The following is a 25,306-nucleotide window of genomic DNA, read 5'->3' on the forward strand; positions in this document are numbered from 1 at the left end:
CAATTGGATTCTGAAATCGAAAAAAAGAACGGATTTTGGGTTACAATACTGCACAGAGAAATCCCAGCTCCCTTGGATTTTGGTGCATCATGAAATCGAAAATATCGTAGTCCAAACAGCATTCTTCAGTTCCTTTGATGCACCGTAATCCGAGCGATCTTCGATCAATCTGTTTTGTCAAGAAACGCGAAATCCGTTTTTGATTGCTGAATCCGGTCTCGGATTTTTCTAAAGAATTGCACCCTTGTGTTTTTATAAGCTCTTTTCGTTGTTGGTCAGGTTGCAACATGGTTTTGACTTAATTGTCACTAAAAAACCCTTTTTAGGAAGTGTCAATAAAGTTTGTATTGTAATGCAATGCAATGCATTGCATTGCATTGTATTGCATTGTATTGTACTGTATTGTACTGTATTGCATTGTATTGTATTGTATTGTATTGTATTGCATTGTATTGTATTGTATTGTATTCGAATTTGTAACCTGTGCGCACAGTTTAACTCAATCAGGAGCGTGTGTTCACAGAAGAGCTCCCACTGTATCCGCGGCGTTCTGAGCATGCGCATGTAAGTTATCGGGGAGACTTCTTGCACTCTAACACGTTGCCTAAGTAAGAAGAGAAGAGGAAGAGTTTAGGGACGACCTTTGGCGGTACCTATTAACTGTTATTATTATCATCATCACCATCGCCATCGCCATCGCCATCATCATCATCATCATTATTATTTGTTTACTTTGCCAGCCTGTCACTTGCTTATGATCAGGGAGAGGGGTACTTCTTTCAATCAATCAGTCAATCAATCATACAACCAATCAATCAGTCAATCAATCGATCAAACAAACTTTATCTAAGCTGTATATGTAGATGCTGAAAAATGGGTCTCGACTATTAAAGAAAGATAGTTCTTTTAACCAATTGGCCTGAAATAGGGTTTGGATTTAAATCATTTTGGTCTTTGTTCAGTGTTTCTATCGAGTTACAGAAACGCGATTTTAAACCAATCAACGCGCGGGTTTGCTTTGGGCTATTTTCTAAACAGTAATATATAGATTTAGGCCAGCCTAAAAGCGGAGTTCCTCACTTATTTTTTGGAATGTTGTTACTAAAATAAATGAAAATAATTCAACATGTATGTGAGGTAAATTGCGAATGATTTAAAAGTTTCAGCCAGAACTAGGATTACATCAGCAGATCGAGGTGTAAGATGGTGTGACTATAAAATATAGAGCCATGATTTCAAGGATTTCTAGGAAGCCACCAAAAATCTTTATCACATAACAGAACTGTCTTCTGTGCTTTTTGGTGGCATTTCTTGTTCTTTCCTACCTTATTAAGAAAGACAAGGCATTGTTATTAATCATTATATTCTTCCTTAGTTAACATGGGGACTCCCACACAAAAGAAGTTTACACATTTTTTGAGGGGACTGATTGAAATGCAGTGGTTACAATATACTCAGTCCCTAAATCTCTACCAAATGAAATCTCGCAAAAATACCAAAGCAGTAGACATATATGAAAAGTTGGAAAGTTTTGTTTTCTAACTTGTCCCCAAAGATACATTTAGCCATCTTCACTATTGTATGGAGTCTCCTCCTGCTGGAAGGGTAATTCCAATAAGCAAAATCACTCTGGCATGAACAGTAATTATGATATTTTATTTTGCTGAACATGAATACTTGCCTAGGCTTATACTAATAATTCTGTTATTCAGTTTCAATGTGATTTGTTCTTTTTCTCGACTGAGATTGTGGACTACAGGAGCTGTTATTGGGTTCCATTAATTAATTTTGCTATGATTAAATTATACCATGAATTATAAGTAAGCTAAGAGTAAGTTATATTATGTACATGTATTTTGTCTGCACAACACAACCAAATGCACTCCAAGGTTATCAGGCATAGGTACATTTGTCAGAAGAGCCCAGCATATCCAAGATATGTTTTGATTGACACATCAATTAAGATAATTTACAGCAAAATGGTAAACAATACATCAATATCCTACATGTACCAAACCGGACATGGGGTTCTAAGGCAACCATTTAAACAACAGATTGAAATAATTTATAAATTAGAGAACACTATTTGTAAAACAGTATGGAACAAATCAACCTTATTAGACATTGTGAATGGCAAAGCTGTCTGTAGAATGTCACAAATTACTCAACCCTTTCTTTCTACAAAAATGCTAATCCTGCAACTTTGCTTAAGACCCAGTTCTCCATTTCGTGTTGGCAAAATATCAATTTATGCCATGTCCAATGCAGATTATCACAAAATTGATTTAAAAGCTCAATAAGCATCATTTTAAAGCCAAAAAGCCAATTATTTAAATAAACCATGAGTAAATTATCTCTAAGAAAAACTGATTAATTTAACAGGTACTTAAAACAATTAGTTAATATATGTGTTTCTTAATAATGTAATACAGTGTATCTGTTACAATGTTGCAGCTGTGATATTACTACACACAGGATGGGTTGCAGAACTGAAACTCCAAGTCAGTTTATTCAATGAACTTGGTGCACAATTTATAATCCCATCAAGTTGTCTGTAAATACAGAGAAACCAAACAAAGCATTACAATCTTAAGTAATGAATTATTGGACTCTTTTACATGTATGTGCAGTGTATGTGCCATTAATATTGGGGATCTCTAAGAAGCTGCATCCATGATAAATTTATTTGTTCCCGGGTGCATTTGTTTATAGAACTTTTCACAAATTAATATCTCTGTCATAACAGTGATCTCTGTGTTCTACAACAATAAGTACACAAGAAACATACACTCAGTAAGATATTGTTTACAATAAAAATCAATGCCTATAAGCAATCATAAGGACCTTAAATTTATATTTCCTCAGAAATATCTCACCAGGCCATGGTTGCTTTGAAAATCTTTGATGTTTTCATACAGGCTGCCCATGTGTAAACTGTTCATATATTGACTGACAGGAACAGGCATTTAATTCCTTTCTTTAATATACAGTGTACTCCATTGTTAGTTATTTACTGAGAGTCAGTAGTGAATCAAATGCTACAGGTTGGTACTCCAGCTTTCACAGTGGCAGGCTCTGCCCTGAGATGCAAAGCAAACTTATACAACTATTATGAACTTGGCGACTTGCTTTCGAGAGCAAATGCAATTTGCTTCAAACAAGAAACTGGAACACTGCAAGTTACAACAATGTGCACAGTCCCAATCAAAGGGCCATCCAGGTTGTTTGATTGTACATATAACTGTACAACTGTACATGAGTTCAGCTTCTAAAAGAAAATCAGAGTTTGTCAGGATAAATACTGATGTTCTTGCTTACTGAATGTGCAGTTCCAGAAGATATTCACACCCAACACCCATTCATGGCCAGTCTTAAGAAATTCCAAATTAAAGTATCAGGAAGAGAGAGCTCTAATAGAGAAAAAACCTCCATGTGGGGTATGAATCTTTTCTCAATGAAAACAATGTCTGAGAAATCATTAATTACAAAATAATGTTTAAGAAACATCTTACCTTTCAGAAAATTTTGTAATCTAGACTGTCTGGCCAGTTCATATATTTGACAAGTTGACACTGGGCATGTTTGTAAATTGGTACACTTCACTTCACATCACATTACTATGTAGTAGCATTGGTTAACTAAAAACAGCATAATTTGGTTAATTAATATACAAAGTGCATTATTACGTTGAAATATTGGTGTAGATTGTTACACACCAACAGATACAGAAACTATTGGCACTTGAATCATAACAAGTGAAAAATCGTACATGACACAGTTACATGTACATGTAACAGCCCTCCACCTCAGAACCATCACAGATATGATATGATATTTTTAAACTCTCTGGAATTTCAGATTATTCAAGATTAACATCCACATACATCATCTAGGGCAACCCTAAAACACTGAATCTGGAAACCCAAATCCAGAATCCGGAATGCGGAATCCGGAACCAGAAACCAGAATCCGGAATCCAGATATTATGAATGATGATAGAAATAATTCGCTTCAGCAATGAAGCAATGAAGGATAGAGTTACTCATAGCCTGCGAGCAGGCTCTAGTATCTGTCTCTAGTGTCTGAGCAGGCTAAATAGGTGTCTAGTGTTTTTCTGCATTGGCATGTGACCAAGTGCGTTTATGCGGCTGTGCCGCTCATGCCCCCGGCCCAAACATGAGAGCCTGCTCATAGGCTAAGTTACCGATCTTTTGTTCAACCTGGCCCTGATGAGAGCCCGGTTCTTGTCTAGATCAAATTGCTCTAAGAAGACTGGTGAGCAGCACAATTATAAGAACAAGCTATTGGGGTGAGTTTCTGGCAGTCTTTTAGCATCTTGATTTAACAACATGTGGTCTGATCTGTTAGCAAGCGAGAAGCAGACAGAAGTAAGCAGGCAACATTTCTACAAATTGTTTTACTATGATGGCTGCCAAGAATATGAAATGCTGATTTGTCACAGTATCAGTGTGGAAATTGTATTGATCTGGAATTGGTCTCGTATCTGTTAGAAAAATCAAATTTCATATTTAGACCAGCCAGGTTAGCCTTTAGACTTCGAAAGTGGGGGGCGTGACTGTCAACGTACAGGGGGCTGCCACTGACGGACATCCTGTTCTCTATGACATTTTCTATCTTGTTCAGTATCTACTAGGCATAAAGGATAAATTTATACCTCCGGTAAATTGAAAATCACTTATTAAACAAAATGGCAATTTAACCAGCAAGCTTATTTTAGACACTCTCAGGGTGCTTGGAATAAAATTAAGACGCACTTTACTGAGATTGTCATAATCATAGCCCTCACTAGAAATAACGGTTGCACGATTTCAACAGATGGGGAATTTTTGTTTCAAAAAAGGTTAAGTTTGAGATCCTTTTTACTTGGCAACTTGTTTTTTACAAGCAAAAAGCTAAGCAAAACAATTTTTGCGTATTTGAAGAGCTTGTTTTCTTTGATTTGCAGATTCCAGTTTCTGGTTTCTGGATTCTGGTTTTTGGTTCCGGATTCTGGGTTCCAGATTCCGGTTTACTGGGTTTTAGGGTTGCCCCATCTTTAACAGTGTGTTTGCTTCACATTCACTTTACACATGGCTGTTTAATCCAGCATAGGCAGACTTATTAAGTTTTCCTTCAAAAATATATTGCAACAACTATTGCATCTTTCATTACTTATTCTTGTGATGAAATGACACAAAATCTAAGTACAAGAAGTCATAAGCATAAAACTAACTTACGTGGTAATGCTTACAGTTGCTCTTACTGTCTGCATATGCCATCCGTAAACTGGTACTGCCTGGACAATACACTCACTATTTTTCTGATCACACCTTTTAAAACGTCACTGTTATATAACTTGTCCTGAAAAAGCAATACATGAAATGCTAAATTTATGCCTTAATTGGCATTCACCAAATACCTTTACATGATGTACAATGTACACCTATCAACATTCACAATTCTTTTTACTGTACAGAGAGAGACAGAGGATTACACGCCATTACAGCGCTGAGCTACAAACAGCCAAACAAACTCTCACAACTTCAAAAAACTCAATTGAATTTACTTACAGTGACTTTCCTTGCCATTTAAAGGTGAATAGAGATAAACTTGCGTTGATTAATCGTTTATGGAAGTGACGATGACAATTACCGCTAATTCATTCACGAAAATAGATCAACTTGACAGATTCCGCCTGTTGTAGCGGTCTGGATGAGAAAATTCCGCCCACTCCAGGAACCAATCAGATTGCAGGATTTGTTGAATTCCACCCACTCATGAGCCGAGAAAAAGTTAAATAAATTTACAAAAGAAGGAGAAGTTCTTGCCCTGTCCAGTTCTCTGTAATAAAAATATCATTTACATACATTTATTATATATGGTTTGTGTTTAAAGCCGATATAATGCACACTCTGATTGGCCAATTCTAGTGCATTATTTACATTTACATGGTATACCTCAGTAAAATCATAACACATCACGTGCGACTAAAATAAAAAATAAAAAATGAAAAGAAATGCCTAATTCATAATAATTTAAAATACTTAACACTAAAACGAATCTAATTCTTTACTTGAAAATTATTCTCCCATAATGCCCATGGGCCAATTACAGGCATGCTAAAAAGTCCTAACACAAAGTAAAAGGAAATTAGGAAAACTATTGCTTTTTTCCGGAAAATTGTAGCAACTGAAGACATTATGATTGAACACTCTGAGAGTGCATTCTATCACCCTGACGAGATAAAATTTAAGGAGAATAGAGAATGCACAAAGTTATATCACAAACGAATTGGTACAGGACAGGACAAAGGGAACTGTACAGCCAGGAGGAAACTGAAACTTTCTTTGACGAGCAAAAAAGTATGCATGCACAACAAAGAAAACAGTCAATGACATTCGGTTGATGAGTTAGTTAATAAAAAAAATTAGTGTGAAGAAGAGAGCAGAGAGAGAGGGAGTGGAGAGAGGAGAGCGCTCTCACCAACTAAATTGTGTATATACATATGTAAAAGTTACTTTTATTACCGAGAAATGGTCCAGGCAAGAACTTCTTCTATTGCACTGTTCAATTTACCGAGTAGAGCTCTTCGCATCTTTTTTTTTCTAATGAGTACTATCTCACTTTTTAGGAACATTTCCATATTAACCTCCCACTAAGAAAATAGGGTCCCTGCACCCCCAACCAAAAGCAATGGCACAAATAAAATGAAATACATGTAGCAAATCAAAATCAAAGTAGAGCTTTATTTGCAGACAGGATTTCCATACATAATCGTCTACTCGACATTTGGACTATATAAGCATTTCACCAAACCGAACTAATTGGACAGACAACAAAATAAAACGAAGAAATCTACATTATAAACACAAGATGCATATCACTACATCTGAGTATCAACAGCAAATCCCTTCTCAATGAAAGGTGACCGAATAAAAGAAAGGATAAAGAAAATTCGTTTAAGCTTGCAGTGTTAAAGTTAAATAATTATTCACGCTTAAATTTGAATACTACTGACAGTCTGTATTTTTGCCGACGGCTTAATTTAGCTTTGCAGTCATTTCATTGGCGGTAGCTTTACCAGTCTTCAACCAAATTAACCAGAAATGCACCCATGCAAGCATTTCGCCAAACCGAATGAATTGAACTAACAAAACGAGGAAATCTCCATACTTTGTAATCACAATATGCAAATATTCACATAGGAACAAAAGTAAATTTAGCAAATCCTGTTCGCTTCGGCTTAAAATGTTTTGTAGACCTCACGAGTCTTGGTTTTCAACAACAGAAGAAGAAATTTTAGCAGTCTACCAAGCGGCTGTGCCAGCTAACTCAGAGAAAACTTTAAAACTCGCCCGGCCGTGTTTACAAATACGGTTTTGGTTAAGCTTATTTTTAGACGTGAGGTTATAAGCTCAAGTTGACGACGAAAATCGACAGAAAACTTAATTTGTTTACAACTTACAGCAACCTCCACAAAGCGACTCACGTGTCATTGTTTAGAGACGAGCGAAATTAAAAGGATACAATTTTTAAAATCTCTCGCAGCATGGCTTCAAATAAGGAAGACTTTATAAAGGATTCCGATTGAAAATAAGCTTATATCGCCGAGGCAACTTGTTAATTTTCATCGCAAACGCCACAACAAAAGTCACTTACCGCAAGTTGACAATTCAGTTCGGCCAGAGTAAATCTTCCGGGCAGAAACTTGCAGCAAAAGTTGAGAAGACTGAACTGAAGTAATATTTTCGATAGATCAACGAATTAACCACTTTCTTCCGCTGCGTTTACTGTTCTGTAATTTCTCTAAACAATCAGGCAAGTTTGATTTCTCTTGTTCATCACCAGGACCAAATCATGTGACTTTTGAATTTTCTTGCACGGCTGCACAGCATCACGTTCGCGCGAATTTTGAACTTGGCCATGGGGAGTTATGCAGTCTTCTGAACCAGTTTGTCGGGTACGTACTTTGGCCTCCATTCTATAGCCCTCGTTAGCTTTGGTTCACGGCATTGTTCGGTATTATTTCCCCTCCTTTCTCTAGCCCTTAACTCGCTATAATTCACGGCATTGTTCAGTACTATTTTGGCCTCTTTCCCCAGCGCTGGCCCGTTCTTTTTCGCGATCTTCTTCGCTACTTCTTTGCCTGTTAATTCTTGCTTTCTGTTTTTCGCGTCAGTGTAACCCTATCTTAAAAACATTAGATCAACCTCGGCTATCGTTTTTCTTTAAAAATCCCGCTAAGAAAAATGGCATTCTTCCGCTACAAATCGAGGGTGCGTGTCTCTGTCAACCTATTAGCTGGAGTATGGCCGCCATGTTGCGCGACTCCGTCGTCGCCGCCGTCGCCGTCGCCGTCGTGCGTACGCGCCCACGAGCAATACCGCTGGCCATGATAACCATGAACAAAATCCTTCATGGGTTTCCTTTTCTTCCCTATATGGGTATGAGAGCTACGCTATTAACAGATAAAATACGCCATATTGCAGAGAGACCGAAATGCGGCCAAAAAACATGTAGAAATTCGTCATATTTACAAGTCACTCGAGTAATTTGTTACGTCCTGTTGCATTCTTTCGGTACCTTTTGCTGGGGTAGCACCCGCAAAATTGTGAACCGTTATCTAGCCAGTGAAGGCGGAAGTTGTTCGGTCGAAGAGTCTTTCTGTAAGTTGCTATAAAATCTGTTTTGATCTATCAAGGAGCTCAGTGTTAAACACGACGTTGAATGTATATTACTAATTTTTAAAGAGTATAGTATCGTGAGCGGCGTCCTTAAAAGTCTTCGTTTAGTGAAAATGTCCAGGTTTTTGGGGAAATTCTTTGCGTTAAAGGTAAAGATTGTTTTCATTATGTCTGGAGATATCTTTCGTTCGCCTTATGTGTGAAAATCGTTTGAGTTTGCATCTGCAAGTGTCAGCTATGCGTCTACCGCAGTGAACATCATGTGAACATCGCTCGCGTTATGCGTGAACATATCTTGCGTTAGTTTTAAGTGTGAACATCATGCACGTTTCCATTTTGCAGGCTTTAGACAGTTAAGGGTAACTTTATAACATCATAAAACCTCTATCGCGAGGGTAAAATTTCCAGACAATCGGAAATCGAAATAAGGACACAAATCGGCAAAACAAATTGTCTGCTACAATCTCAGATCTTGCTTGCATAGAATTCATTGACACACACAGCAAATCGAAAATCTTTTCCAATGTTGTTTTCACAATAACTGTCTAATTTCTCGCGCGATGATTGGCTCATTTTTATCATCAATAAGAGTACAAACGGATAAAATTGTAATTTATGCAAGCTTTCAAGTTCAACTTTCAGCTGTCAAACTGTCAACTTTCTAACCAAAGGGATTTTATGGACTTTTTTAAGTAGCCAATAAAAAAGCGAGAAAAGCTATTGACAATGTGCGCGTCATTTTTAATAAAATTCACTTATCTTTGTTTACCTCTTTTCCTCTCATTTATTTTCGGCATTTGATCATTTTGTGGTTCCGCAGTAAACTTTGAAAATGTAATGACGAAATTTATCATCAATAAGAGGACAGACGCATAAAAAACTGACGTCAATTTGTTAATTTGCGCTTTAATATTGAAGTGATAAGCACAATATGATAGATTATTGGGGGTGGGGGGGGAGGCGGGGGGGGGGGGGGCAAAGGTACCATAGTTTCCATCTCTTTGTGTCTTGACCCAAACTCCAATCGTTCTTTGAGGTTGGGGGCGTGAACACAGCTGACATTTCATGTCAGGTTTAAACAATTCATCACGTTTTTGTTCACGTCCGCAAGACCTGATTTGTTCAGTGCAAGCATAAGTTTTCGTATCGTTGCTTCTTCTCCGTTTTCCTGGCACCATCTTTCTAGAGCCTTGTAGCAACGTTCTTGGTCATCTTCCTCTTCTACTGAAATCGTTTCAATTCTCCCCCTATTGAGGTTTAGTTCTCTCGCCAGATTTTTCCAACAATGCCCAACCTCTTCCGACACAGTGCGGAGCACGTCGTTATTTGCTATGAGTGGTCTGCTCACTGCATTCCTACCTAAACAGAGTAGAAAAAAATGCATATATAGTCGAAACTTAAGAGGTTTCATTTGCATATTTCTACGACGCTCCTCTTTCACTATGTCATCACTTAAGAACTGCTACAAATTGCAAATGGGTTGGATCTAAGTTGATTTTCTCGTAATGTACATGTGACAACTGCGCATATGCGCAATTCACTGCGTGTATGGAAATGTTAAAAAGATGGAGGCTCTCCTCTTTTGCCTCGAAACGTAGACTGAATAGACTGATACGTGTATAATTAGCCATCTATCTTTCGCCATCAAGGAAACCTACGTTTTCATGACGTATCTGTGAAAACTTTAGAGAGCAGTCAGCAAAATCAGTCATTCCGTTAGAGGGCAGTCATGCCAGGGAAATCAATCATTCTGCGAAATCAACTTTCATGGCAATTTTGGAAGTAACCACAAGGGCCTAGCTGACTTACAGGCCTCTCTGAATTTGCTTGCATCTCTTTAAGGACGGTGCCTACTTTTGTTAGTGCGCACACGTTCTGCGCATCACTCAAGCCATGGTTTAAACGCCACGCGCGCGCTGGGGCAATCAACTATGCTATCACGTACACGACTAAAATGAAAGCAAAATTTTCATACTGTTACCAAAACAAGTTTAATGAACCTGTACTTAAGGTCATTCCTCAGTATTGCATTGCGCATCCCTACTGCGCATAATTTCACGCGTGATTAGCGCGCGCGCTTTAAAAAATGGCGGCTTTTTCTTTACAGCTGGACCTCACCATAGAGGTAAATCGTCATTTTCTCGCAAACGAGTATGGTGACCTATCATTTTTTTTCTGTTGTTTTGACTTGAATAATAAATTTCTCTGTGTAAAATAAACATGGACCAGTTCTCAGTGTAGAACAAAAAGCAATCGTCGGAAACGTGAATTTAGCAAGCAATCGTAACTACAATCATGGTGCTATTATAAGGATTTATATTGGTACAAACAAGGTGCTTTTGCTCCTAAACGAACATGGGGACCCCTCATTTTTATTTCAAAATATAAGTTCACAATCGATAGGCAAAGTTTCACAAAAATCTCAGTGCAGGTTCTATTTCAGCAGAATGACCTTAAGGTGGCTGGTACCAGTTTTCTCGCGCGGGGAGTAGATCTCCATCGTCCGTCAAGCGTGAGAAACACGCGCGATAGAGGCGCGAGATTTAGAACCCGAAAGACCAAAAACAAATATGGCGGCGCGCGGCTTTTTTCGCGCAAGGTCACTTTTGTACTGTTGGAGACGAAATTCGTCTTTACCTGCTATGACAACTTAAGTCAATTCTGTGTATTTAAGAAAAATTGTTTCGGGAATCCAGTGTTTCCCAAATTTCAAGGGAAGTTCGATCGATCGTGTAGCCACCGAGAGCGTATAAAGGACTCGTAAAACATAGCAAATCTACCCAGAATTTGTGTAAAAATCCTACAGGGTAAGCCCAGGAAGTTGTCTTTAACGACAACTACAACTGTAAAGGATGTTTTAGCACCAAACGGCAGCAAATAAAACAAAACGCCCGCGCGGGCACACGAAGCAGTCAGTGGTAGTCAAAACAGCTCATGAGCGACTGCTGATCTTATTAAGTCTCTGTTTTTAAATGCGTGTGTACGCGCGTGGGAATAACGGGACTCGCGAAGGCTTTTACATGAAGACAGGCCAGGTGACCTCTTCTTTTTATTGTTTCAAAATGATATTATTATTGAGAGGATGCGTCAGAAAAAAAATAAAAAATTCTTCAGAAGGAAATTTGCACTTTGTTCAAATTGTCGTTTTTCCAAGTTTACAAGAAATCGGCTCCGTAAAATTGATTTAAAATTGTCGTGCATTTTCATTTTCAGATGCCAAAAGCTATTGATTAAAAAAAACTCGGGGTCACCGGGTCAATTTGTTAGTTATTAGTGACATACGCGAAAAATCAGGTCTGGAAAATACTTTTGAAATGTTGCCGTGGTAACTGCTGACGGCAAAAAAACAGCCGTTTTAGGTCAAGTATAAATTGTATAATCCAAACGTACAAAAATATTACAGTGGCCTTGGTCTGCCTTTTTGTTCTATTCTTACAAAGTTATGAGCCGTCAAAAACCTGAAAACTGGTACGAGCCACCTTAAGCCAGGAACACCAGAATAGTAGCATATCGCTAACGACTAACTGTTTACGTCTTCCAGCTGAAAACCTAACTGATATATGTCGAAAATTATACTGAGATCCATCTATAAACATGTACCTGTACCCGTAGATGGCGTAGTGCGCGCGCAAAACAAGTGCGAGATACCCAAATGTCTTCCTTACTGGGGAGGTGACAGAAAAAAATGTAACGGGCACCGTAAAAGTTTTCAAAAAGGATGAATAGCTTTACAAAACGCGTGGTTACCCCTACATTTTATGTTATGAAATGGAAGTGGCAAGCCTATTCAACACGTGATTGGCAAAAGGTATTTAGACTGTATTTTAGCTGAACCAGAGGAAGGCTGTCAGAGACGCTAAAAGCGCTGTTGCAACGATTTTGTTATTAAAAACATACCAAAAATGGTTTTTATGTTACCATTTGCCATGTAGTTTAAAGATCTTTTTCAATGTGGTTGCTTTTCTGTATGTAAAGGCGAATTCTAAGGAAATTTGTCAAGAAATATCCTTTCCTTCTTTTTCAGAAAAATCCTGATGTCAGCATTTTTGTTGAGATTCAAGGCTGGTTATCTCGAAAAAATGCATGGCTACCCCATTTTTTCTTTGTGGATTCCAATGGCCCTTGGTCCTAACCTGGCGCAAAAACCTTTGTATCTAGTAGGCACCGTCCTTAAGTAGCTAAGGCAAAATAGGCACTTTACCTTCTTTAAGACGATCAATCACATGCCCATATACAATGAGGTCAGTAACGAGTGCTTCAAAACACTCATCTTGGCTTTTACTTGTCAACCCAGCCAGAACCTCAAAGAAACTCTGCAATATTTCCTCGCCACTTTCACTTGACAGGCGGTGAAGATGACTGTTATACGTAATGCTATCTACGAATCTTTTACCAATGGCTAACACTTCCTCTGCTCTGGCCTCCAACAGTATTTTGTCGCTGACAGGAACGCCAAAAAAATCCACTGGTGTTGTCTAAAGGAGAAATACGACAAAAAAACAAAAAAAATTAGTAATAGTTAGGCTCAAGAACATTTAACGACTACCTTTCCCACCCTACTTCCCTCAATCACTTACCTTAAAATCTTTCTTGAGGGGTGACAATCTAAAATGTAATTTGCACAGTAAAGTTTCTTTCTCAAGTTTGGGGCTGCTGTAAAACTTCACCCCAGACAATCCCTTATCATTGATCACCCGAACTGCAACTTGAACTCGGTGTGGATCATGACCTTCAAACCTGTTTCAAATGGATATAAAACAAAGTTTACTTACTGGCAAATGCTCGCAGAGGATACTACAAGGACTGAGTGGAGTCTAATTTGGTCTTTAGTCAGACGGATGACTATGAAAGGAGATAGCAACCCCACAAAGTCATCAATCCTGTTTAATCTGGTGGTGTGGGAGGGGGGAAGGGTAGAATGCTAAAAGTTCTAAGCCATAGTCGTTCAATCATATTCTCAAAGGATGTTTTAACGAAATTTGATGTTCTTTAAGCTTAAAATGCTGTTTAAGTGCAAATTTGGACTTTAGGAGAATTTGGTTCCAAATTCTTCACCTTTCTTGAGTCTATTTTTCCGTTTTTATAATCAGTTTTGGAGCTGTTCTGAGTGTTTTGAAAAAAAATTAAAGACATTCTCAAGTACCAATTGATTATTGACCTTTTTTCCAATGTCGTCATAAAACCTAACAAAATGGAGTCTATTGTTTATATAAAATCCATAATGTAGTTACCTGAGATGGATGTTTCCCATGTCATCTTCGTCAAGTGCCCTGATCCCCCCTGAGAGAGAAACATATGCCTTATCATGTCCCGGTATCATCTTTTTCTCCGAGTCGGCGTCACTTGGGAAGTTAATGTTCTTCTCTTGTAACTCTTTTGTCACTTGCCGTCTTAGGTGAGAGGGACAACAAATGAGGAACAAAATATCTTGCGAATCAGGTCGTTCCTCTGGAGGAAAGTAAGCGAAGAACACTGCTAGCTGTGGAGGGCACCAAATAAGGCTCGACAGATACCCGATAACTCCAGCAACACTGAAATCTTTTAAGCGCCAGTCAAGAAGGCACGCGTATCTGAAAGAAATAAAAAAAAGTATTTTAAGATTCGAAAGCAGAAGGCTGAGAGAATGTAGCCCTTAGACATAACATAAAATAACCAAGATTAAGACTTTGAAGTAAACTTTCAATTCGACAATTAATAGCGCGAGAAAAGGGAAGCATAAAAGAGACTTTTTGTCAACAGAAATTCGACGATTCTCTCCCGTACTAACTACTTATCAAGCTTTAGGAGAAAATCTGAGACCGAGACCTTGCTAACGCTCGGTCAATACGGCAAGGCCGAGGTTTGAGATTTTTCCGTAAGGACGAAACGTTCGAGGATAATAAGTTGTTTATTATACGGCTTTTTGCTTTGTTTTTGCAGACTCGTAATCGGCCCGCGGGCATTACGGGAAAATAATGCGCTACAACTAGCCAATCAGAGCGCGCGTTATATCGGCTACAAGAGCAAGCCAAATGATTATGTGTATTGTCACGTTTTTTAACAAACCCATCGAGTCATAATCATAAAACCAAAGCTTTCCACTTCGTTAGTGCGAATCAAAGCGAAAACAAACTTTCAGTTGCGACGGCTTCACCTCTCAGATGAGCCAGTTTCAAAAGTGATGGTGTGATCTTTTATTTGAAATTATTGAAAGATAAATCACTCCACAGATTGTAATGAATGGATTGTAAACAAAGTTGAGTTACATTCGTACCCAGAGAAACGATGAACCTGGAATCTAACTGTCTCTCCGTCAAATCTAGTCGAGTTCTTCACATCTTCAGTGATTTCAACCCATTCCTTTCGTCCTTCCTCGGACCTCAGAAACAGTACTCTAATATGGCATTGTGACACGTCAGGAATGTCGAGCTGTTCGTTTCCTAGAGAAACTGGTAACTGGATCGTGACGGGCTTCCTGAACTCGACGACTTCACTGCAGGAGATTCGCAAAATAGGTCCAACCACAACCTCTTGGCCTTTAAATTCCTCACGAGGAATTTCGTGTACCTAGAGGCGCGAGGACACAAACAAAAAGCCATGATCTCAAGAGATACCTAACAAATGTTTGATAGACTATATAGCTCAGTAGAGCCTGACTAAGTTCTTTTCTGGCCAAGGTAGCCGCGATAGCGAGCTAGGTGGTCACATCGTAATAGTTCCACTGCACAGATATGTAGAATTATACACATTTAGCCCAAACTCGTAACTGGTGGTAGTATTTCTAGCGTATTGAAAGGAGATTACATGGTCGATCACCAATGCACTACCCCGTGAAAGTACGCCTACCTTTATTTGCAGCGGAATCTTTGCTTTTGGCGCAACAGCCTTCTTAGGGATGGTAACGCATACATTTGGATATTCAGGCAGGTTAAAGGAACCACCGTTAGATGTAATGTCATAAGATGGAGATGACTTGAGTCGACAGACTACCGCGTATGTTGAGCATTCTGTTATCTCAGCTTGCACAATGGGGAAGTGAAAGTCAGGGAAATCTCTGGCCGACGGATATTCGTCTTCCATTTCTGTTATTAATATGTTGAGAAAAAGAAATATGACATCATGAGCCATTTTCCTCTACAGAGATCGCAGTTCTTTAGGGTAGAACCAAAATTCGCAACGTCTGGCCGGTTGTAATTCGAGCGTTGCCATTCACAGACTTACGGTCAATCTATGCAGAGCCAGAGCTTATTTTGACAAATCCGATTGGCTAATTATATCATGTGAACACTCTATACATGTTCAAAAATTGGAACGATGAGAGACTACCATTACCCTCCTCCAGGCGTTCAGTTAGTTGGAGGGCATCGATAAAACTGGCGCACCAAAAATAGCCTAGTCGATCGCTAGTCAAGTTGCCGGTAGGTGCAAGCTCAATGGCAAAATAACTAAGGACATTTTCCCAGGTTTGCCAACAGTTTGGCAGTATCTGCATCATCATGGAGGAGGAATTCCAATGACAATGGATTAACCATTCTACTAACGAACCTCCACATCGTGTATCTAAGATAAAGGCGTATGGAAATTAAAAAGGAACCTTGCTAACCTGACAGACTCTGAAATCTTTCAGTTTCACGTACGTCCTCCCATTCATTTGTCTCCTTGTTAATTAATTTGAATATCACCAGTTCATAGCCATGCAGGTCAGCCGCACTGTGAGAGAGTGTCAATTTCACCTCAGCTTGGAACTCCAGAGCTTCATCACTGCTCGTTGAGATTTCAATCACGTTGCTGACAACAGCTTCATGTTCTCGGAGTTGGGGTGAACAAGCAGTTGATTTCCATTTGTGGATCTCTATCACGGTGGGCTCAGATACAGCATCACGAGGGAATGTCATGTGCACAGCCCACTTTTCCAGATCCCAGTGGGTGTCTTCGCTAGTTACTGTTCCTCTGAAAACGAAGACAGTCGTGCAGGTTACATGTAAATGAAATGCTTTGGGAAAGCATGAATATGCACACTGATTCAAATACCTGACAGGAAGTACATTAGAAAAAAGCTAAAAACAACTAAACTCGATCGCTTCTAATTGCTATTGTTCTGGTCAAATTGCTACGATGTCTCAATTGCACACGGATTTCTATAGTTGGACAATACATATCAAAGATAAGGCAAAACTCATTGAGATGCTTGAATCTTATAGGTACTAGCAAATGTTGTGACCTGCATGCTGCAAAAGAGCAATATCAAGCACTAGAATCCGACCCTGCCCGGCCCTAAGTAGCAATAACAGTTCTGTATACCTAGATTTGCGTTAATATGATTAATATTCAAATTAATAACACTGTTTCAAACAAATTTGAATGGAAGGAGGAGGAAGCAGTTTAACCGAACTTTAGAATGAATCTCGACTGAACAACAGAGTAGACTATAAAGAAAACTTATGGGTTCTCTTGAATTTTAATAAGATAGCTCCCCAGCTGGGTCCAATTCGAAAGGATTTGGTTTTCGGTTTTAATAACCAGCTTGCCACTATGTTACTCTATGGTAATTTGTTTCAATCGACGCTGCGTCGTCGGAAATTTAAACATGGAGTCTACGAATGATAATTTCACGGCATAACAGTACATATTAAGCTTGAATACGCTAAATACGAATACGCGGGATCAGAACTACACAAAAATCACTAAATTCACGCCATTTTGCCGTTTCAAAACGCACTATGACGCGCTATTGTCATCATCATCGACTGACAAACCTGTTGATACGCATGAAAAAAGGCAGAAGCAAAAGAATGGCCAATTCCCCCTATGAGATATCCAGTCCAAGATAATGAATACAAATACCATGATTCCCTGCAGGCACGTCTCATAGAGGGAACTGGCAAATCAGAATATAGGATAACGAACCATCATCTGCGGACATCAAATTATAGTTTGGGTCAAAAGAGTATATTTTGGTCAATACTCCTATCCAACATCAGCATGCCTTCGGTTTGTAATACTCACTCGTGTATTTTTATCTTGTCTGGTTCTTGATCATCTGGATTCTCTAGCTCCTCCAGCTCCTGCTCTTCAACCGCAAGTTGTGATAACTGCTCAGTGAGGTCTTGACTGCCATTACTACCATCATCGTCATCATCGTCATCATCGTCTTGATCATCGACCTCTTTATCAGAATCATCATCGTCATCGCTAGACAGCTTTTCAGCTAATTTAACGGAAAAACTGAGATTCAGCTACTTACGATTTTTAGTGATGTTTTGCTAATAATACAACACATCGCTAATAAACGAAGGAAAATGACCAACGACTGATTTATTATAAAAACTGAGTTATTCTGCCATAACTCTGCATGCGTAAGTCCATAAAGATTTTCATGTTGGTTGATCCTTCCACGAGAGACAAAAGACACTCTTCATTGACTTTTTTAAGTTACGACATCATCTTGGGATTTTCAGAGTCCAATCTTAAACGTTTGTACGGTTGGAGGGGGTGGGGTGGGGGCTTTGGGGAGAGGTGAGGGATAAGTTTGTTGACCACAATGATTCAACATTGTTGTTGACCACAAAGATTCTCATGTTGGTTGATCCTTCCACGAGAGAAAAAAAGACACTCTTCATTGACTTTTTTAAGTTACGACATCATCTTGGGATTTTCAGAGTCCAATCTTAAACATTTCTACGGTTGGAGGGGGGTGGGGTGGGGGGAGAGGTGAGGGATAAGTTTGTTGACCACAATGATTCAACATTTGCTGTTTAAAACTGGTTTCAATATCAGCACTGACGATATTTTTCCCTCCATTGCAACTTGGCAGTGCTCAAAACCTTCTTCAAAGTTATTTTTGTTTTCCTGCGCGAATGAGGTCGAATTAAACGATTCCAGCCTATGCCCAGCAATTTTCAATCTAGGATCGATCAAGAAATGATTACACCGTTATACAAACCAACAAAATAGTCAGTGATATAAAATACCTGCTGATCCAAATGAGAAAAGAGATTTAAAAGATCCCACAAGTGTACCGCTCCGTTTGTTTTCCTGTTGATAGATTGAAAAAAGAAAAAGCGTAGTTTAAAAAAAATAAATAAATAGCTCTCATATGCCAAGTGTCTGTTGGAGTCTTGTTAAGTCTCCAAATCAAAAGTGACTATATATGAATCGAGTCAACGATTAGGCGCACATAAAACATCACCACAGCAGAAATTTCGCGTAAGGATCTTTATATTGGTTTCAAACAGAGAAAAAGAGAAATCCCAACTGGATTGGTAGAGACCCTTTAGCTTTTGACAGCCATGGACGAAGCTAGAGTTAATGATCTGCAGTGTGCCGGTATAAAGCAGCTCCGGCTAGTGTTTAGACCAGGACTAAAACTCGGGAAGTTCGTTCCAAGTCATTAAAGCGTTACACAGAACGTCTATGACACAGGCTAATTACAGTATTCTCCGCTAAGTTAGGATCTTTTGGTGTGGACGAAACGAAGACAAACGGAAATCACAGCAACATGTCTTTGGAAGGCTTAATTTTGTTGCCATTTTCTTTCCTTTTTTAAGAATCGATTAATTATTTGGCGCGTATTGTCGATTTATGATAGACGCGGGAAGTTTGGAGAAAACAAACAATGAGTAAGAGTTGCCCGAGGCGCGGGCAAGAGTAACTCCAGCTTTTCTGGCGCTATCTGAAACCTCCGAGGTGCATCATAAAACTATATGATGTACCGTTAAACAAAGCTTAACACATGACTCAATCCATTGCCAACGGTCTCTCGAGTGTGAAAAAGGGGTATCTGGCAAAGCAAAGCTGCACCTAGTTTGGTCTCGTCCAGAACGGCCATGCTTTGATTATGCTGCACGCTTAAGTGTGCTAGATTTTGATAAGACGCCATTGCTAGCTGCTTCAGTAAATACCTTTAACAAGATCGCATACTTCTGGGCCTTCTTCTCGTCCTTAAGCGATGTCGCGTAGTTTTCAAGCGTGGTAAGAATGTCTATTCTGTCTTGCTTTTCCATCTTTTCCTTGTTCTTTTTCCACAGCTTTTCATAAAATCTGAATGCCTCGGCTTCGTACTTTTTGACCAGATCCTTCTCACGGAGAATGTTACACAACCGCAAAAGGTTTTGAAGAATGCCTTCTCTCTGACGATACGGTAGCTTTTTGGTGTCTGGAGAATTCCATGCACCCTCGTAGAACCAAAGAGCTTCTTGTTGATATTTCTTTTGCGTCTGCCTGTCAGCCAAGTCACCAAGCCGTTCGTTTATTGAATCAATGACTTTCCTGTTCGCCAAGGAAAATTCAAATCCTTCGAAATCTTTTTCTTCGTTCCAGTAACGTTGATAAAATTCAAACGTTTCCTTTTGAAATTCTTTCTTCTTCTCGCCTCTAAGCAACGCCTCGTAAGAGTCAATGATTCTGGTCATAACTTCACTGTGGTTTCCTTGTCCCAGGGATTTTTCAATCTCCCACGCTTGTTCGTAGTAATCTTCCGCTTCATCGTAGTCCTCTAAGCCTCGACGAAGTTCTGCCATTTGGAAAGCACTTCGTGCAGTGTCAGGATGATTTCCTAGAATGTCTTTCCTGATCTCGTAGGCGTTCTTTGCAGGTTGGCAGGCTTCTTCGAACTCTCTTAGCCACGCGTACGTGTTTGCAATGTTTCTGTTAAATAATGCTGTGTTTAACATTCCTGGGATTTTGAGTTGCTTGGCGAGCTCTAAGGCCTCTTGATAGCATCCGATTGCCTTGCGAAATTGCTTGCTTGCTTCGTCGTCCTGTCGCTCTTTTCGATAGATTTGACCTTTTCCTTCATAGCCTGTACCGATCTGACCTTTAAATACTGGCATGTCAAAGTGATTCATTGAGCCAGAGAGCTCCTTCCTCATTTCATAAGCTCTGGTATAATACTTTATCGCCTCATCTGGTTTGTCCAGCTTGTTGTGGCAATTGCCAATGGCGTTCAGGCATCTGGTAGTACTGGTGTGACTCTGTAGGATATCTTCCATTATCTTCAGAGACCGATGCAAGATTCTCAGGGCCTTTGCCATATTGCCTGCTCTGTAGTATACTTCACCCTGGACAAAGAGGTAAGAGCTCCGAGTAAGCTTGAAGAATTCGCTGCGTTTGGTTTCTTTCAGTACTGTTTTCAGCGACTCATTCGCCATCTTTAGGACTTCCAAAGCTCTTTGCCATCCTTCCAGCTGCAGAACCTGCAAAGCCTCTCGGCATTTTAATTCTGCTCGAAGTAAGGAGCCTTATAAAATAAAAAAAAAAATAAATAGATAGATAAACAACAACTAATTAACTACATACTCAAGGAACAGATTACCACGACCTATTGTTTATTCGTTTGTAGCCAATTCCAATTGGTGTACCAAGAAATCTGGTATAGCCCGCGCAATCAACAGTGTCCATCTAAGCATCTTTTAAAACGTATGTTATCCAAGGTAACGTTTATCTCTTAACGATAAAACTGGGGTAAACTGCAGTTCAAGTCTTAATCTCCCTTAAAAAGTTTTCCTCATTCCCTTGGGCAAGAATTTATCCTTACGCCAATTTCGCAGTAATCAGGCCCAGGCAAAGGACAAATATCGACCAATCGGGATCAGTCAATCACTCAATCGATCGATCAATCAATCAAATGTCGAGCAACAGTATTTTCCGTAATTTTTGCATGTCTTTGGTTTAGCAAATCTCTTTTGATCATAACTCAATCAATCAATGAAGCGAGACAAAAGCAAACCAACAAGCAAATGAGCTAGTACTCAATTTCTCCCTGCATCCGTTGAAGGGATTGAATTTTCATGGCCTACTTGTACCTCCTTGAACACGCCACTGTTAGTGAAACATACAGTTAGCCATTAAGAAAAGAAGCAAGACCATTCAAATATGAATTATTTCATATATACTTCACACCATTGAATTAATTAATCATTTTCACAAAACAAAAATGTCACGGTCAGTTGCTTATTCATCTGTAACAGACCAGGATTGGTCTGGAAAAGCCCACGCAATCAAGCTCGACCAAACAAATATCCTTCAAAATGTAGACGCTCAAAGGTGTTTTTGGCACTTAATAATAGAATACATGTAGCTAAATCCTCTCTCGCGTTGATATAGTTTTCTTAATTTACTATAAATGATTTCTAAAACCAATTTCATACTGTGTAGTATTGCTCAGGAGAGTTAGACAATCAATTAATAAAAGAAAGTTTACTACAATAAATCAAGAAAGAAATCATAGCTAGTTGAGGGGACCCCTCTACCAAATATGAACAAATTAATCAATAAAATATACAATGTAGTACAAGAAAAACGAACGACCGAATTCCTTCGTGCATCCTTCAAACCGGAACTGTTTGTTTGTTTCTATGTTGGTTTGTTTTTGTTAATGTAAGACGATTTATTTTTCGATCCTTTCAGGTTGCAAGAATTACAGCTATGTTGTAAGCCAGAGAAGAGACAGGGCCCCTAGCTAAATCAATAAAACAATAAAATTTTGCTCACCCTTCTTTCCGTCATCCTCGGCCTTTTTAGCCCAAGAGTTGAAAATGCTTCTCCTCTGTTTTTCATCAAGCATGGCCTCAAAAAGATAACAAATCATAATACTTTCATGATGCTCCTCTGGAATAAGAAGGTGGTCTGAGTTCAGTGAGATGTTCAAGGCAAGCTCAAAGTTTGGTTTGTCAAGGTCAAATCTGTTGAAAGCGTCGATGTAGTTTTCGTCCAAAATAGCTGAAATGTCCTTCATGTCGGACATGAAAAGTCTACAAAAACGGTCACTTGCTTTCTCGTAAACTTTGATGAAAACGTTACTGTTACCGATGCTTCGTAGAAACTTTCGCATCAGTGGATGAATGTCGTAAGAAAGGACCTTCGCCTCTGGATCAACCGATACGACTTTGCTGTTTCGCAAGCCCTCCAGCTGTATAACAGCCTCCGAAGGGTCCACACCGAGAGTGGTGGCAGCTGCTTCGGCGGAGAAAGAACGACAGAATAACGACACAGAAACGGCACTCTCTTTTAGCCTTTTACTCGGCAGGAAGAAAAACATTTTTCTCAAGCAGTTTTCTTGATCTTTGTCAATCCCCTCTTTCTTGTGGTCAAATATTTCTCTCTCCTTAGTAACCGGTGTAACCTTTTCTGCAGGTGGTAATTCCGTTTCTGAAAGCTCGGTCACATTCTCTTGCTCTATGGTTTCAAGGAGCTTTTTATCGTCTGCTATCTTCTGCCTTAAGATAGCGGCTATCCCGTTCAGGATGAGGGGATTCCCACGGCACATTCCTACCAACTTCTCCATTTGATCTTCTTCAAGGCTACGATTTCCAAGGGTTTGAAGGAGTGAGCTTGAGAAAGAGTTATCCAAAGCCTTTACCTCGTAATTGTCCACATCGAGAGTGTCGTCGTGACTAAGGGTAGTTCTCGAAGTCAACAAAATCTTCAAATTTGATTTTCCTCCATCGGTCTTGGGACCAAGAAGTCTCGTGAGAAACGCCACAAAGTTGGCGTTCAGGTCCGCCGAAGGCTCTCCATTTCCTCCCGCAAATTGATCAACATTGTCCAGAAGTAACAAGATGTCGCTTTGGCTGTCTCGCTTCAGTTGTTCCATTCGAGCAATGACTGGATTTGCTTCGTAGACTAAGACGGTTTGCTCCGATACGGTTAATGCGTTCAGGACGTGGAAGTGAACGCTTTTCATCTCATTTATTCCTCTGAAGTCGACTTTAAAGTTTCTCCCTGACCATTTGGAGTACGTTTCTATGGCAAGCCTTGTCTTGCCAACGCCACTCGATCCGTACAAATTGACAACACTCGAACTCCCTGTCGTTAGCTTTGTCATCACTTGCTTCAAGTCGTTGTCTCTTCCAGTCAGTTCCTCCCTTGTCTTTGTCTCTCGCTGGCGGACTGTTTTGAAACCTTGAATCTTTTCTTGGATTGTCTCCTTCTTGGATGTTTTAGGAGTGACAAACCTTTCTAACAACGTTAGATTGTCCTCCGACACGAGACCTTGATTTGCAAATAAACGAAGACATGGATACAGATCCTGTTCTTTTTGGTCCTCAAATTTGCCTTTAAAATTGCTTTTGATCGATGATACAGCCTGCCTAAGTTCTTCAGGGCTGAGTTCACCTGAAACGTCTTTTAAGAGTTTGTCAAAAGTCGGAGAAATCTCTTCAGTCGCCGAAACTGTTTCGAGCGACGCCATTTTAACCAACAATGTCGTGACACGTGTTACACGAGGCAATAAATTTATGCGTAGGCATAATATCGGAAATTGTTTATGAAATAATAACGCCATCCTAGTTTGACATGTACACGGTTGTTTTTCTTTCTGCGCCTACTCGATACTTCAGTTGATAACGAAGATCTGAAAGCGCGGTCATCATTCACTTGATTAATTAACTGATAAAAATCGTTCATATAGCGAATAAAGCAGAAGTGAGAGACACGCGACGTTTAAAAGACTCCCGTATCTCTGTTATCTGAGAATTATCAATTCATTCCATGACTTCAGCGCAGCGTTGATCGATCAGACTGGTTTTGCAAGTGTTCAAATGCTTCTGTCGATTTTGAGCCGGTGTTCTCAGCCGCTCAAACCTAATCAGTAATCTTTCCCGTGACTTGCGAAATGTAGACGTGCTTCTTGAACAAACGCGTGAACCGTTTACCACTTGTTTTATGGCAACTATCACTAATCGGTTCGGACAGTTTGTTAAGTAAGGCCCTGATCATTACACAATAAACATGATAAACTAACCGTAGTTTTAGTACTAATCATTTTACAAAGATTTCCCTCAAATGTTATCGTGGACTGAGTTAAACCTGGAGATAAGTATTCCGCTTATGAACAAAACGATCAGATTAGGCTCTCATGTGTATTCTCCTTTGTCGTCTTTGGCATAACTTTATGTAAAGGACATTTTTTGTCTGTATTCACTGTTCTTTTTTTAGCCCCGGAACTTTGCTCTCGGAAACCTCTTCCCTTCTCGGAATAGATAGTGCCCGTGGAGAAATATTCGAGCACACTTTCACGCCAAATGTAGTCTTTTGTTCATACAATAGACTGCAAGGCTGATACTACGTGAGAGACGTTTCCAGACACCAACATGACAAGGATCGCAACAGTGGACAGCTGTTTCGTCCTTATTGTGACTCATCAGCACTGTGTAGCGAGGATCTGTAACGCCAGCCAAAGAGCCAACGACATAAATTGCAAAATGACCAGTACACTGTTTCAAGTTCCTTACTTTGACCTCACTTAATTATTATTCATACATCTGTCTCGTGTGCCAAAGTAGTTGGTTGCGTGACTTTCGTAAGTGACTCTTTCTTTTCCAGTCTCCATCCCAGGCATTCTCTCCATTACACTTCACGACCAATTAAACGCTGATTTCTTGTTTCACTGAAAAATAGTTTGGAAAATCACTGATTACGGCTAGTAAGGAAATCACTAATCACAAGAAAAAATCAAACAAAACGAAACAAAACAAAACCACAACAAGCAATTTCACATTTCAAGTGGAGAGAAAAAGGTTATTTCCGAATCACGAAAACATCTTTTCCCACCCTCACCCAACGCTTCTTCGCCTTTTCGTTTTCTCGAAGTTTTTTTAAGAGCTAAAAACGACATTTACGAGAAAAAGTTATAAAAGAGCAAA

At 39.4% G+C, this 25,306-nt stretch overlaps 1 protein-coding gene across 5 annotated transcripts; it reads right to left on the bottom strand.

Annotated features, from left to right (window-relative positions):
- Window positions 1-1,637: 1,637 nt before the first annotated feature.
- LOC110041578 (uncharacterized) lies at window positions 1,638-25,050 on the bottom strand. 5 transcript variants are annotated; one of them, XM_089270559.1, is made up of 14 exons: window positions 22,155-25,050; window positions 19,565-20,901; window positions 18,635-18,698; window positions 17,670-17,871; window positions 16,267-16,613; window positions 15,510-15,745; window positions 14,938-15,230; window positions 13,916-14,254; window positions 13,262-13,421; window positions 12,886-13,159; window positions 7,660-10,043; window positions 5,238-5,361; window positions 3,513-3,638; window positions 1,638-2,552 (listed from the first exon to the last, which is right to left on the bottom strand). In XM_089270559.1, the coding sequence occupies exons 1-11, from the start codon at window positions 23,944-23,946 to the stop codon at window positions 9,748-9,750; spliced, it is 5,340 nt and encodes a 1,779-aa protein (XP_089126685.1). In that variant the 5' UTR covers window positions 23,947-25,050; the 3' UTR covers window positions 1,638-2,552; window positions 3,513-3,638; window positions 5,238-5,361; window positions 7,660-9,747. The 5 variants fall into 5 exon arrangements, with proteins under 5 accessions (XP_089126685.1, XP_089126684.1, XP_089126683.1 ...); XM_089270558.1 differs by having other exon boundaries at window positions 1,638-3,268; XM_089270557.1 differs by having other exon boundaries at window positions 2,877-3,638.
- Window positions 25,051-25,306: the final 256 nt, after the last annotated feature.

This window comes from Orbicella faveolata, unplaced genomic scaffold (genome assembly GCF_042242905.1).
Source record: "Orbicella faveolata isolate gen_17 unplaced genomic scaffold, um_ofav_v1 contig_34, whole genome shotgun sequence".
In the NCBI taxonomy this organism is placed as follows: Eukaryota; Metazoa; Cnidaria; class Anthozoa; order Scleractinia; family Merulinidae; genus Orbicella; species Orbicella faveolata.